The sequence below is a fragment of the Meriones unguiculatus genome, chromosome 3 (genome assembly GCF_030254825.1).
Source record: "Meriones unguiculatus strain TT.TT164.6M chromosome 3, Bangor_MerUng_6.1, whole genome shotgun sequence".
NCBI classification, from domain to species: domain Eukaryota; kingdom Metazoa; phylum Chordata; class Mammalia; order Rodentia; family Muridae; genus Meriones; species Meriones unguiculatus.
Window position 1 is genome coordinate 54594469 of NC_083351.1, and position 15922 is coordinate 54610390.

A 15922-nucleotide genomic window follows, 5' to 3' on the forward strand; every position below is an offset into this window, starting at 1 on the left:
ATAATGGGGCCTGTAATGGTAGAAGCCTGTTTCCAAGGTAGTCCCGGAGAAATGATGTCCTTATTTCGAATCTCTGCCTCAGTTTGGTGTGAGTTATGTTTATTATTTTTGGCTATATCAGTTGGCCTTTCCAAGAATGAGAGGAAAATTTTACTTGTGTCATTCAGTGTTTTAAGAACTAAACTTCCCTTAAGAAATTACAGGGTAAATGCATAAATCTGTATGTTTAGCTGTATATTGTTACTGGAGGAGTGAGATTGGTCAAATGAACAGATAATTAGAAATTAATTTTTTTCACTTGGAGTTATCTCTCTAAATTTTGTCCTTGAGGGAACAATTATTCTCTAACCTGTATGTTAGTTATAATTTTCTTTAATTTAACAGCTATACATATTTATGGAGTACAAGTGATATTTCAATGTGTATATAAAATAAACTCTAAATCTTAGGTGTATTTGGCCGATTATCTGGTTATATTTAAAGAGGGATTTTATCTGGCAGAATACGCGGTACACTGGGCAGAATGTTTCCGTGGTGAGCATGCCTGTGCACTCGCTGTTGGCTGCCTCTCTAGGCACTTAAGAAAATGGTAATTGATTAGAAGCCATGTGAAAAGAGCTGGCTAACAGTATTATAAATTTCAAAATAGTTATCAGGGACCTATGCTACTGTGGTGCAATTAAGCCTTGAAGTTGCCACTAAAACGCTGGGATGGGAAGCCTTGGATCATTGTCTTTTAGACGGTTAACTTTGTATCGTTAATTAAACTTTTGAAAGTTGTGGGATAAATCAAATGCTTTTCTAGGGAAACAAGAAACAGTATTAATGAGCAACAACCCCATAATTATCCTTGTGAGTACATAACAGGGACACATTCATGTCTTTTCTTTGTGCAATAACTTTTACAAAGAAGTATTTTTAAACTGATCATTAATTTTATGACCACAGAAATGAGATGCAAAATTTATGCTGTTGTCATTGGCACAGGCTCAAGGCACCACGGACATTATGTGTGATTGTAATAGAATGACTGCCAACTAATGACTCTGCAGACATTACATTTGAGCATGCTTTTCTTTTAGATGTCTGATTAGTTTGTAATGCTTTCAATTATGTCTGTAAATTGCATTGGATACTTTTACCTGATGCCCATTGTTGATTCGGAGTTCAGTATTTTATTACATAAACACACATTGAGCGTTTTTCTTTTAATTTATAGAAGCCTTTGCAGGTATAGCTATAGATAGCGAGCCCTGGGGAGTGAAGATGCTGTACGCTACTCAACAGCGACCCCTGCGTTCATTTAAAGAGCTTCAGAAGAGAACAGCTTTTCCTCTATTGAATGAGGAAATGGTTGGAGGACAAAATTAGAGGAGGGCAAAGGGACGGTCATCATTACAATAAAGCCATGCTGAAAAGTGGTGATGTTTTTCAATTTAATGCAGGTTTTAAAAAGATATCCTCCCCGCACAGATGCTGTATAGATTCTCATACATTTGGGGCAGTTTTTAGGAGTAGAAGGTTATAGCAAGAGGTGGTGTTGGGGAGGGAAGTCAACAGTCCCATAGTGGTATTTAGTTCAGCTTGTCTTTATCAAATACAAACATGACACTGATTTTAAAAAAATCTTCTTTCAATTAATTTTAGTTTTTGTAATAGGTAAGTTGAAGACAGTTTCATTTTAATAATAATCCCCAAAGTATTTTTAAAAACCCAGAAAGATCTTAAGCATGTCAGTGACAGATTTTTATAGAATAATTGTTATATATCAAATGTTCTTGATGTTATAGCATTTCTTTGTTATATGTAGCATATACATATATACAATATAGATTAGTCTATGAACCCATGTGTATAAGGTCCCATACATTCAAATGATAGCCATATCAAAAGTTAAACTATTGATTTTCAAAATTGAAAGTTTTAAGTTACCTGAACATTTCCATATAGAGTGTGGGGATTAAGCCTGAGCATCTGAATTCATTTCAATTATTATTTAGCTTTACTGTTTCCTGTAGTTATAGCAGCTAATACACTGAATGGGAAGTTCTGGTAATGTATGTAAAGTATCCTGATACCTTAAATTTTTAGCAGGGTTTGATTTTTAGTGTGAATTGTGATGTGTCCTTAGAAAATTATTATAACAGTTCTTCATTAAAATAGTTACTTTTAGCAACTAAAAGTACCTGAGAATTTTGTGATCATTACTGTATATTCCCTGTACTGTCAAAATGTTAAATATTTTAGTAGCATTTGATGAGGCTCCTTTTGAAATCAGAGCCTTGCATAAGAGAGACATTATAGTGTGCTGGAAAGTGCTTTGAACGTCCTGAGAAAGATGAGTTGTGGAGGGTTGGTGGCATCTTATATGCATTCCTTGGAATTTTGATTGGGAACACATCACTGTATTTAGGGTATCAATAACAGAATTGGTATGGGTGGTGAGATAGCCACCTATCTTCTGCTCTTGTCTTCATGAGGGATGTCTCCATCTTTTATGTTTTTGAGAATAAGGATAACGGTTGTTCATGAAATAGCAAAATCATAAGGATATAGAAATTAATATTTAGTTATTAAATTATGCTGGCAATGTTGTCTTGAAAAAGGCAGCCTCTACTCAAAATGTGCAGAAAAATAGGAAGCAGCCATCAGACGGTTGCCAGAGGATACACACTTCCTTTGGCAAAACTTCCTTCGACTGACAACATAATTTACATTGTTATCAGACAGTATGCGATTAAGCATATGCTTTCTGTATTACTGAATTCAGAAGAAAAACGAGTGTGTATAATTCAACTTAGCAAAATCATTTTTAATAGTATTTTAACCAAGTACATGAGATAATACCCAAAAGCTCTTATCATGGGTATTAAATGTGTAAAGCAAACAGATCAACAAACCCCTAACCAAACCAACCTAGGATTTGTAATCAAGTAGGAAACAGGCTCCCATCAGTGAGACTAGTGGCTTATATATACTCTGAAACAGAAAGGGTTGTGTTTAAATTTAGAGGGGTTATATGACTGTTAAAGCATTTTCAACTTAATGAATTTCTGCTCCTGAAAATGTAGCTATTTTTAATCTAATATAATCCCGTGGCTTTTAATGAAAACAGTGTTCATGTGGCTTTGTGTAGTCAATTTCTCAATACAATTTTCAAATTATTGAGTAGGTAAAGGGGATCACTTAAATTATTTTCTCAGTTTTTATTTATTATTTTTCAGTTTTTATTATTTTGATTATTTTATTTGCCTTGTTTAATTTTTTTTTTTCTGTTTTTTGAGCTTCTTGAAACCGTCTTGACCTTGGGACTAGATCCTTTAGGGCCACAAGAAAGCAGTTATCTGCTGACCTTTTAAACTGTTCACTAAGTCATTTGCATTATGATGCGTATAAAATAAAAACCTGGTCTTACATAATTCAAGAAGTTTTGTGTGTGTGTGTTTGTTTCCTGTTGCAGTGACTAAATTTAATGTTAAAACTGACCTCTTTTGACAGGGTACCCCTATTTTCAGTGGGCAAATCATAAAAGGCATTTCTCTGATTCATGTACAGGTGATGCCGAGGAGGGGGATGAATACGACGATCCCTTTTCTGGACCTGCAGACACTATTTCCTTAGCCTCAGAACGCTACGATAAAGATGATGATGGCCCATCTGATGGTATGTGACATTCTTGGCACTCTCGGACAAAACTGGCGGGGGTAGAAGGAGTGGGCTTATCCAAAAGCATAAAGTGCAGGCTCGGGGCACCTCAGCTTTAACAGAACCTTTTCAGGAACGGAATAGCTCTCTCTAGCAGCCCATGGGAGGCTTCCCAAGTGTGTAGTTGTTCTAACAAGAGTCTTGTTACTAGAATTTTTAGGCAAGTGCTGGTGTTATTATGGGAAGGTTTTTACAACAGTTTGTTGATTAATTTAATATCAGATTCTTTCTTAATATTTGATTGTGCTCCTTAATGATTTTTGTATTATTTATTGTATAAATAATGAATAAGATATTTGGTGTATTTTTTCTTAAAACTTCATACAAAATGAGTTTATAAAATATTAAATTAATTATTTCTACGTTGCCTTCTCATATCGAGACAGGTTTTTCTTATAAAATGCATTTTTACCACACAATTTTATTTTTCTGATTGCGCTTAAAGTTGCCCTATATTATGCATGAATAGTAAAGTGTATTGTATTAATTTAATTAGTGCTAGAGTTTATTATTTCTATTTTAGTGATTTTTTAAAAAAATCTATGGACTGTTAGCGGAGTTATGAATCTTATTTTGGGGATGCATCAAGTGCCTCTGTTTTGGTAACCAGTCAAGTGAATCTGTACTCTAGAATGATCTGTAGTTATAAATTAAAATGCATACCAGTGTCTTAGCAATGTGTATTAATTTGCGCCACTCAAAGTTTCACACAGACACAGAAATGAAGGATGCCTTTTGCCACCATATGATGATCAAACTGTGCAGTTCCATCTCTAAGTACAGTTGCTGAATGAAAATGTGCTTCTTGCATCAGAACACTCCACATTCTGTGTTATCCAGATCATTCCCTTTGGAAACATAAATTGCTTTTATGAGGTATAAAATTATGTCTATTGCAGAACAGGGATAAGGGAAGTACATGCATAAGTGATGAACACTCTAACCACTGATTCAGAACAAAACAACCTTTACCTATACCCAGAACTCTGTCCAATGTGTAGCAGTGATATAATCGTATCCATTTTATATTAACTTTAACATTTAATTCTGCTTTCAAAAGGAAGAATGTTTTCTGTTTTTTACAAAGATGCACATTTCTCTTCACCCATGCTTGCTATTCATAACCAAGCATAACCCGTTCTTTCCCCATCTTAAGCATTTTATAATTGATGAAAGAATATTTTCAGGTGAAATAATGAATTATTATTTAAGTTGTGCTGTTTTTGGACTCATTACAGTTATTTGTTTTGCTTCTCTGTAAAATACATGTATGTATATATGTATATGTCTATACACATAGAAAGAGACAGAACATTTATATTTAAAAAAATAACAGTTAGGTATTATAATCCAGAAATAGTGTGAAGAGTTTGGAAAAATGAATGTTATTAATTTCTAGAATATTTTTTATGATTATTGTTTTCTTTTCTAAGAATAAATGAGATGGCTCAGCAGGTCAAGCTGCTTGCTGATAAGCCTGAAGACCTGAGTTCTATCTCCAGAACTTACATGGTTGGAAAAGAAAACCAATTCCCGCAAGTCAGTCTCTGACCTTATCATGAGTACCATAGTACATGTGTGTACTACTCCCATGAATAAATACATGTAAAAGAAATTTTAAAAATTTTCATGTGTTTTCAAAATCAAAGTGTAGAAGAAATACATTGATATGGAAAAACTTGCTAAAGATAATTAATGGCACACTCATATGTAGCACCAGTTTTTGTTAAATATCTGGGCTTATTTATTAGTGCCTAACCAGTTCTTAAGCAGATTATACATTCTACCTTTATTATGTATGATTCATTTTGACATATTAGTAATAGGATTGTAGCAGCTTTACATTTTCTTGGAACATGGTAGGTTAATTTTCAGTCACTGGACATTTACTCCAACATATCATCTCATTAGTTTGCTCTTTGGAGCTCAGATTTGGTCTGTGTTCTCTTTGATTTGTGGAATATAATTTCCTTTACTGTTATCAGTCTAATGATGTGTTAATTACAGAAATGCATTTAACAATAACTGTAACTAGTTTAGCCTTTGTCAAGTCAGGTTGGTTTTTGTCCTTTTGACTTTTACCTTATGGCAGGCACTAACAGTATCTGAATGTTGATGGATTATAAACTCTAAGCATGATAATGTATTTTTCATAGAGTTAATGTAATTTTCAAGGTATTGCAAAGGTCAAACCTGCACATCTCTGTGAATTCTAAGTCTGCCTTTCCCTTTAATATTTCTTTTTCTCTGTTCCTCTGGTTCAAAAGTTCACCCAGTTCCCAAATGGCCACCTAATTTTCCAGTTATTCCCTCAAGCCATATGTGTTTTGGTTTCTTTATGGTTTATTAGGTACTGTAGGAAAGTAGCATAAGTTATATCTTCTAATGAAATTCAAGCACACTTCAGTGATGCTTCGACTTGATTGCTGGTAGCAATTAAATCACAGGCAAGGAGAATAATGCAGAATCTCACAAAGTCCAGACACCCTGCCCAAACTGAATGAGGGTGAAAACAGAAACAAAAACAAAATCTTCAAACCCTGCCAGACGTGTTGTTTCCAGCCTGCCTGGTTTCTTTCTTTTCTCTTCCTTTTTTTATTGGCCAGCTGCCTGATGGATAGCAAAATCATAACTTGCTGCGTGCTAACAGGCAGAGTTCACATGTAGGTTATTGAGAGCTGATAAAGGGTTAGATGGAGTTTTGATTTTCGCATTGGACCTTGGTACACCAGATTAATGGAATTTCAATGAGAGACTAGAGAAGCCACAGCTTTGTCAGAGAAACAGATGGAGATCCTATAGTCACGTCTGCTCATTAATACTAGCTGCGTGAAAGGTGCTCTCGCCTCTATACAAACGAGTTGATATAATTGATTTTTGAGTGGTACATTGAAAAAAAAAGCACCTTATTGATGAGTAGACTTGTAACACAAATAGTGACATATTTTTGTATAGTTTGTAACAAAAAATGTACTTTGTGACTTTTTTTCTTCTCTGTCTTTGGAAACACTTTTTATTTTTAAGAAGAGAAATATGTCTTGAGACCAGTAGCTCAAAAAAGAGGAAATGCCAGGCCGAAAAATAACAGCAGGCTGTGTTTTACTTATAAATGGTTGCATGGTTGCTGTCAGAGCTGCATTTTGATATGGTAACATTCAAAATAACGCAGATTCTTTTTATTAGCTTCATGTCTTTCTTCTTCTGAAAAATCAAGGCTACAAGTTAATGATTGTTTTGGTATCATGCAGATCACTCTTACAAGTTTTATATGAATTTTATAATCTGGAGATACGTTGGGGTGCTGATATATGATCAGTACATTCAGTAACCAGATAAAATCAGAAATAATTAGTCAGAAATCCTCAAAGATACTCCTTCTTGAAGGCCCAGCGCAGCGTTTGTGCACTGACGTAGTGGGCGCGGATACAGCTGTTAGTCACTGTGCAGTGACTTGGGTTTCCATTTTCTACACTGAAGTCATTTTTCATCTATTTGCATTGTTTGCGGAAGGAGACCTCTCACCATATGGCATTGCGGCAGATCTCTTAGGTGAAGTGAAAGAATTCGCTAGGCTGGAAGATGTATATTGGCTCTTCTTGTCAATGATAGGTCGAAGGATCCCTGTGGATATTTGTTACCAATCTGAGTCAGGGCTAGACCATAATCACTTCATGGATAAGAAGCTGGAACCTCCAGGGGGAGAATGTGGGAGAGCTAAATGAAATGGAAGTAGAGAGAGCCACTGGGTGTATGTATCTTCCTAATTAGAATCCTCAGTAAAATAGGTTACAAGCTGTGGGCATTGGCCAAGACATGTGCTCTTATGCACAAATACGTGTCTAGGAAGGGAGCTATTCCTCAAAGCTTGGAGATTAAGACAATGACTAAGCTATTTTTACCATAGTTAATGATATCAAATAACATTTTTCTTCTTTTTTTCATATACCTTCTGTTAAGAAACTCCAATATACAAAAATTTGGATTCATAAAACATGTATACTGCTTATACCAAAAGATTATTTAAAAAAGGGTGGTCTGGGCCAGCAGGATGGCCCAGTGGGTTAAGGTACTGGTTGCTAAGCCTGGTTGTCTGAATTTGATCCTAGGGACCCACATGGTGGAGGAAGACAACTCATTGCTGCAAGTTGTGTCTGACTTCCTCACAGGTCTTATGGCACATTCACATGTCCACTCATGCGCACGCATGTGTGTGTGCGCGCACACACACACACACACACACACACACACACACACGGGGGGGCGTGGAGAGAGAGAGAGAAATGTTTGTATTTTTAAAGGCCTCTAAATAATGAGTGTCCACAGCCCATCTGACACAGGCTTAGGTGTAGACCTGTCCATCCACACCATAAACTGTATGATTCTTCTGAGGAAGATTTTTTTCCTCATGTAAAATCAGTTGTAGCACTACTCGGTTCTTATAAATCACTAGACTATGAAATAATGTGTATAATTAGAAAAGAGTCCTTTCAAGACAGCTGTTTAGGTGCTTTTCTACCATACTATCATGTGCTTTTGATATCTAAAACTTTATTTTTGTAAGAATTTATTGATCAATTGGGGATTGAACCCAGGATTGACTTTGAGTGTGGGACTAGCATCCTCCATCTCCTAAGAGTTTAACTTTCAATTTGAACATATCCTGGGTATATAATGTATATTAGTGTTTTATATGTTTAATTTTTTTTATTTTAGTATCCTAAATTATTAGCTTGTATTTTTTTAAGCAATATAGGAACCATGCTTATTTTAAATATTTCTGTTATATATAAAAGAGTTTTAAGCTTTGGTTGGAGGGGAGGGACTAGAGTTTAGGTATATATTTTTACAGGACATTGTTAAGTAGAGGACATAATTTTGTTTAAAAATTATTTATTTCTGTGTGTGTAAGGACGGGGTAGGGCGCATGCCATGCATGGCGTGGCAGGCAGAGGACAACTTGTGGGAGTCAGCTCTCTTCTTCTCCCATGGGATTAAACTCTTGTCATCAGCATTGAGTCTTCTCAGTCTCAGTCCCACAGGGCATCTTTTTACCCTAAAGTTCTATATTGTGTGATTGGGGATAGAAAGCACACAGATGTGCAATATTTTTATGGTACAAAATATGAATGGATAAAAACGAATGGCAATAAAAACCATTTCTTCAGAATTGGGAAGTCAGTTATTTGGCGCTTGCCAAGAAAGCATGAAGACAGGAGTTTGGGCACCTGTAGTCCACTTACATACCAGGTGGGTGTGGTGCCCTGCTTATAATTTCACCCTGGAAGGGAAGGCAGAGATGGGATTCCCAGAGCAAGCTGGCAGTGAGACTAGTCCTATCAGCATTGAGCTTTGGGTTTGCTTTAGAAATCCTGCCTTAATGAATATGATAGAAGAGGGATTCTTGACATTGGGCTCTCCCGAGTGTGCATGCACACGCACACTCACACACACAGTATCAAGATGGAAAATAGAAAGTTTTTTAAAAAAGTTTTTATGCAATTTAATGCGAACACATATCAGACTAAAAGTGGGTGAATGATTAGAGCAAAATAAGCTAATAAGTAAGAAAGATTGCAGAGTTAGAAAGCTCAGCATTACAAAACAATTCATTTCAAATAAGAGTTCAACAAATAAGCAGTTATTTGAAGGAAGGAACATGATGTTTGGAAAAGACAGCAAAGTATAGGAAGATGAATTAGGTAAAGTTCTTATTTTCAGAAAATACGTAATTGATATGGGCAGTGATGGTTGCCACCTGAAGTCATGACACTAACATTCAGATTGAGGAAGAACCCCCAGACAAGAAATACTATTTACTAACAGTACTACACTGATTTGATCTGTACCAAGGCAAGCAATTGCTTCCATTGATTTTACCCGCTAATTTGTCAGGTGGATACTGAAATGTATCAAACCTAAGCATAAACTCCATTTCTGAACTATCTAGAGTAGTCTTGTATTTAAGTGAGTTTCTTGGAGTCTTGAAGTTCACTGGTGACAGTGGAGACAGATACTGTAAAGAACATTTGGAGTGGAAGTTGGAAAAGTAAGTTTTTATGCTCAAGACGACTCCATGGGTTAGCATAAGTCACTTGGCTGCTTTGGATTTCCCTGGTTGTGTAATGAAGTGCCTCGAGGGAGTGCTTGCCGTAGAAGTCCCCGGGGCACTGGATGCTGGTGTGTCCACATTGCAGAATTAGCAATACGTGGTGGTAGCAGTGAGATGACTTGTCTGGTGGAAATGGACTGTATGGGCAATAACTCGAGGTGAGGTTGGTGAGGAAGCAGTGGCGGAGATCTGAAGTTAGGCCATAGATTACTGGAAGAGCTGAATGGCCAGTTAAGTTAAAGAGTTTGCTTTTGATGGGGTGGCCATCAAAAGACAGAAGTAATCTATTGATATGATGAGTACAGATTTGGGGGATGCTGCCTTGGCAACATCAAAAGCATGTTGAACTTGAATCAGCAAGGTAACTTTGCTACATTATTTATTTTTAATCTTAAGAGCAGCTCTGTGGGATAGATGTTATCATCACCATGTAGCAGTCAGAGGGGATACAAAGAAAGGGAAGTTATGGATTTGCCCAAAGCCTTGCCCAGAGTTACAGATAGGAATCTGAATTAATGTTTGTTTGACCCAAGGTTCAGGTATGGTTTTCACAACCATTCCACCTTCTTCTTCCCCAGCGAGGCTGCTGCTGCTTTTGTGTTAGGGTTATGGAGGAGAACCTGAGTAGAGTAGTGCACATTTGATGAAAGGGAAGGGATTTTCCTCCCTGTGACTAATCGGTCTATCTTCGGCATTCCTATAGCAGCAGCGTCGCCTAGGGGCTTGGGAGAAATGCTGATCTCCATCCCTATGCAGTATCTGCTGATCGTGGAGCAGGTAGCTCTTTAACAACATCCCCAGGTGGTCACTGAAGCACGAGCACTGTGCTCTATAGGTTATCGTGTTGATCTTTGTTGTTGAAAAGTGGTACAGTTGCACCTGAGGGGCTTTGTGCGACCATGCATCTCCATATAGGTAAGAATATTCTTCTGTGTACCCACCTACCCCTGCTCCCAGCAATTTTTTTTTTTTTTTTTGTGGCCACGTGAACCTTTAGAAAAAAGCTGTGCTTTTTTGCTGCATAGAACCACTTCCCAAGGCTGCTTCATTATGGCCCTTTCCCCCATTTTGAGATAAAGTCTCACTCTGTAGGACAGGCTAGCCTTGAACTCAGGATCCCCTGTCTCCATTTCCCAAGTTCTGGGATTGCTGGAAAATGCCTCTGTGCCTGCTGTAGTTGTTTTACTTTTGAACCCTTTCCAGAGTCTCTTTTCTGTCTAATAGACCTCTCTGTTAAGGACATTGGGTAGGTTCTGATCCATGCTCTAGGCACGTTTGCATGTTAACTGTGCAAGTTAACCCAAGGGAGGCTAGATCCCACTCACAGAGCACTCAGAAGGCAGAGGCTTGTTGTTCTCACTGAGTTAGTTCATGGCATTTGGGCCATTCCTTGTATGTGGAAAAGTTGTTAGGGCTTCCCACTTGTGCCTACGCTTCCAAACTGAGGCAGAGAGTGGATTTAGAATCTAAAAAGACACTGCGAAAAAAGTTTTAAAGGAAGCCTTTTCTTAGCATAAGAAACCAAGAAAACACTCTAAAAAGCTAACCTGGAGATGGCCATGCCCAGGGCTGGGGGCATTTTCAAGAAAAGAAAAAGGATTGAATGATTTCAAACATACTGAGAAAAAACGTCAGATTCTCCTAGGTTGTTTCACTGACATTATTTTCTTTAATCTGCTAGAACTATCAAGAGACATTTTCCTTCTTTGTAAACTGACAAAAACTGGGAGGGGGGAGATAGACAGGTAGACAGACAGACAGATACTGGTCTGGTGTCTTAGCTGGACTTCAGCTGAGGCAGGCAGCTTTCTCTTTGGTCTTTGTGTACCATGCTCCTCACAGAGTTAAGTAAGAAGAACAAACAGAAGCGCGTACTCTACATATCAGAAGCCTTCAGAAGGTTCAGGTCCTCCCTGAACCTTCCCTGTGCCTGCTCCCAAGGGGAGGGCTTTTTCACGGCCTTCTGTAGGCTTCCCCAGTAGTTTCAGATGCCGCGCTTATATTTCTGTGTGACTCCCACTGTGATGAATGAGTCTTCAGGACTTCACCTTCTCCCTCCCAATTTTTTGCTAATTTATTCTTCATCCTTTTCATTTCTTTTTTCCTCTTCCTTTCCTTTCCTTTCTCTCTCCCTCTCTGTCTTTTGAGACCAGTCTTATGACCATGCTAACCAAAAGAATCAGAACTCCTTCTGCCTCTGCCTCCCAAGTGCTGATAAGTTGGATGGATGTTAAATATTAGTCTCTATCCTTCATGTCATCACTTCCATCAAAGTCTGAAAAGATTTTGTTCTGAGCCCTGCCATGATGGAAGACCCAGCTGAGTAGTGAGGTGGCATGTGTAGATGCCTTGCATGTCTAATGCTGTGTTACTGCACAGCTGCGGGGATTTGAACCTGACTGCTGTAACAAGAGGATGAAATTCAGGCATGCATGCATGCATACATACACAGAAAGCTGGAATTGGATGGTGTAAGCTCCCTGGTGGAGACACTGAAGGACCCTGGAAGCTCAGCATGTTTATTATATAGATGAACATTTGGATGAGCAACGAGGTGGGGTTATTACATGTAGATAAACAAGGAGGAAGACTTTATGGTGTACAGCTGGGTTAAGGAGGTAGGTTTAGCTAATTTCAGGAGGAGCTGTCTCTGTAGGGCAAGAGTCTCCAGTCCATAAATATCTGGGGAGAAGAAAGCTCTGGTGGCTTTGCCAATTTCTCATGGGTCTAAGGCTTTGGGGTCCTCGACATGGGCATGTCCATGGCCACGTAAACAACACACATTCACTCAGGACTTCACATACTTGGCCTTTTCAGATCTCCACATCTACTGTCTGGAAAGGTTTTCCCCCTGAATGGAGGGTCTGGCTGAGGTTGGGAGTAAAGTACTAAGTAAGCTTGTTTGGTATCTTGTCTATAAGGCACCTTAGTCAGGACCAAAGAGGTGGAATGATACTCTTACAATCACTACATTAAGTACAACGTTGCTCGGGGAAGTACAGCTCTGTAATCCATTTCCAGGGTTTTGACCCTAGCTGTTCCTTTTCGGTGTTGGGATTAGGCAGTCTGAAGCTGCCCAACACCCTTGCCATCTGGCTTCCGGATTCTTACTTGGTGTTCTCTTTAGGGATTTGGACTTCAGGATTTATTTCAGTCTCACAGCAGCCATTCCTGCCAGCTACTTGTGACAGTGGGCCTCAGAGTTCTCACTGCACTGTTCTGCAGTGAGTGGCCAGTAAGTGTGGCCTTCACATCCACTCTCCTTCGTGCTCTCCTGAACTTGGTATCCTCTGTCGTCTCTTCATTTCAGTCTCATCTGTTTTCAAGTGGTTAGCAATTGCTTGTATATATAAAAAAATGTACTCATGGCACCATTTAAAAGAATTATTGGTGATAATTCTGTCTTTATTCCTTAAAAGCAAACAGATAAGGGATTTGAGGGTATAGCTCAGTGATAGAGTGTTTGCCTGACTGCACGCCTGTGTTCTGTTCCCAGTACCAAATAAATAAATACAAAAGGGATTTTATGGGGACTTGAGGCAAGGAGACAGTGGCTGGTGGTAAGTCTGTATCGTCATTTTTAGTGGTATGAGGATGCTGCTTTATCATACATTTTAAGAGTGATGTATTAAAATAGTTCATTGGGGGAAGAAGTAAGCTTTGGTTACCAGTGGGAGGCCCACATAAGGTTTTTAATGTAGCCCTAGCTTTAGTCACTTTGAATGAAAGCAAGCTTTCTGGAAGAACCTAGATTCTAGATTCTAAGCACTACCAAAGAACTAGCCCTTCTGAAATAACTGCAGCCTTATTGTGGATATGATGGCACACAGTAATTATTCTAAGTAAATATTCAGAATGGGAAGAGTACTGCAAACTGGAGTTAGTAGGTACATTATAGAAGAGCCAGAAATTTGATAGAATTTAATAAGGCTGGGCACAGTTGGAATGAATAGAGGAAGACTTATTTTCAGATAAACCCAGGGGATGTGGGGCAGGAAGAAATCAAGCTGAGAACGAGCAAGTTGAAGAACCCATTGAAAGAATGACATGACTGATAAAGCTTATGGAAGACTTGGTGATGAGGACTGACCAGAGAGGCATGATGGCTTCATGTCTTCTGGTTTTGAAACAGAGTCTCACTATTAGTCCTGTGTGGCTTAGAACTCTCTGTACACAGGCTGACCTCAAACTCATGGCGATCCCTCTGCCTCTGCCTCTTGAGTGCTGGGAGTAAAGGCGTGCTCCAGTACGCATGGTTGGTTTCAGGTAGTGATCCAGCCACTAACTTAACTTTGGCGAAGGTGCTACCGTCATGTATTGGTTTGCACTTAAAAAAAAAAAAAAAGTTTTCTGTTATTTTAGAATTCCAAGTCAGGGAAAGAGTTGATTCTGTGAGCCAAATAAGATTTGCATTTTTGCCAAGGGAATATGACAGAAAATGGTATTGTAGACAGATGTAAGTAGTTATAGCTGCTTTATTGAAGGATACTTAGTGCAGCCATAGGCCTTGGCCACTTGAAGTTTGTAGCCCAGCGCCCTTTCATTCAGCTACAGAGGCGTGTAAACATTGTTTTCAGTGATTCTGGGACATCTTCTCACCACAGGAGCAAATGGTCACTGCCCATTTTCTCCCAGGCCTGTCTTCTCCTTCTCCCTGAGGCCTAGTTAGTCATGAGCGTGCTTTCTGTTTGCATGCAGTTTTCTGATGTGAATAATTCATATGAGAGCAGTTGTGTAGCATGTGGCTTCCTTTTCTTAACATAATGTTTTAAGGTTCATCTTTGTTGTAGCCTGTGGCAGTTATTCACTTCCTTTTTTGGTCCTGAAATCCATCACTGTGTGTACACCACTGCTGTATTTTCACCAGTCAGTGGACATTTAAGTTGTTTTCTCTTCTTTGCTATTATGAATAGTATTTCTATGACTAGCTGAATGACTTCTGGTATGAATGTATGCTTGCATTTCTCTGAGGATGTACATAAAGTAACACATATATGTAGATTTATGGGGTTTTTTTGAATTGCCGGATTTTTCCAACTGACTGTGCCACTTTCCGTGTTTCCCAGAAGGGTGTGAGACTCTTGATTTCTCTGCAGACTGCTCTATTCTTGTTGATATCTTTTTGTTTGTTTTGGACAGGGTCTCTCTACATATCCCTGGACCTCCTGGAACTCACTTTGTAGACTAGGCTGGCCTTGAACTCATAGCGATCTGCCTCCCTTTGCCACCATAGCTCTGAAAGTGTGGGACCCCACACCTGGCCAGGTATCCGTTTTGATTGTAGGGATCTTAGTGGGAGTGAAGTACTGTCTGCTTGCAGTTTGGTTTGCTTTCTTTTCTAGTGACCACTGATATGGATCAGCCTTCCCTGTGTTTGTTGGTTGTTTCTGTGTCTTTGGTGAATGCCTATCGTAATATTTTCCCATTTTGAAAATTGGTTTGTCTTTTTATTGCCAAGTTCTGGATTGTTTATGTATTCTAAATACCAGTCCTGTATCCTTATGTGATCTGGAAATATATTTTCCAAATCTTGGACTGACAGTTCACTATCTTATTGATATACTTGGGATACAACAAAATTAAAAATTTTTAACGACGCTTAATTTATCTATTTTCCCTCATTATTTGTGCTTTTAGTGTCATGTCTAAGAAATCTTACAGGTTTTTAACTTTTTTTCTTTAAAGATTTTCTTAAGTTGAGGTTAAAGTGATTTATCAAAACACTGAGTTATGTAAGAGATTGTGGGATTATAACTAATTGAAAGGCAGTGTAGTCTGCCTTTAGTGCAGTTGTAGCCCTGTTCATGTCTAAAAGTCGTGCAGATGGCAAGCGGTGATTTTCTTGCTGTCTTTTCAGGTCAGCAAACTCAAATTTTAGCGTCATTTAGAAAGCAGTTCTTGCTTTCCCGTGTGGTTTATATCACTGCTTTCATTTCAGGCGTTATCATGTTTTTGCCATGTCAAAGCAACAGTGTTTGCTGCATTACAGATACAAACACAAGGCTCCCCTACTTTAGTTTTGCTCAGGTACGTTATTTCAGAGAACATGTAGTCTGTAGATTATTTGGAAAATTTTCTGGCATTGTTGGGCAAGGCTTTGTTGATGCT

At 38.4% G+C, this 15922-nt stretch overlaps 1 protein-coding gene across 2 annotated transcripts in view; it reads left to right on the forward strand.

Moving 5' to 3' along the window:
- Positions 1–15922, forward strand: part of Skap2 (src kinase associated phosphoprotein 2) — a 159925-nt gene that overhangs the window by 13436 nt on the left and 130567 nt on the right. For both annotated transcript variants that reach the window (XM_021632801.2, XM_021632800.2), the window contains exon 4: positions 3556–3663. In XM_021632801.2, the coding sequence (XP_021488476.1) occupies positions 3556–3663 (108 nt within the window). The remainder of the gene's footprint in view (positions 1–3555; positions 3664–15922) is intronic.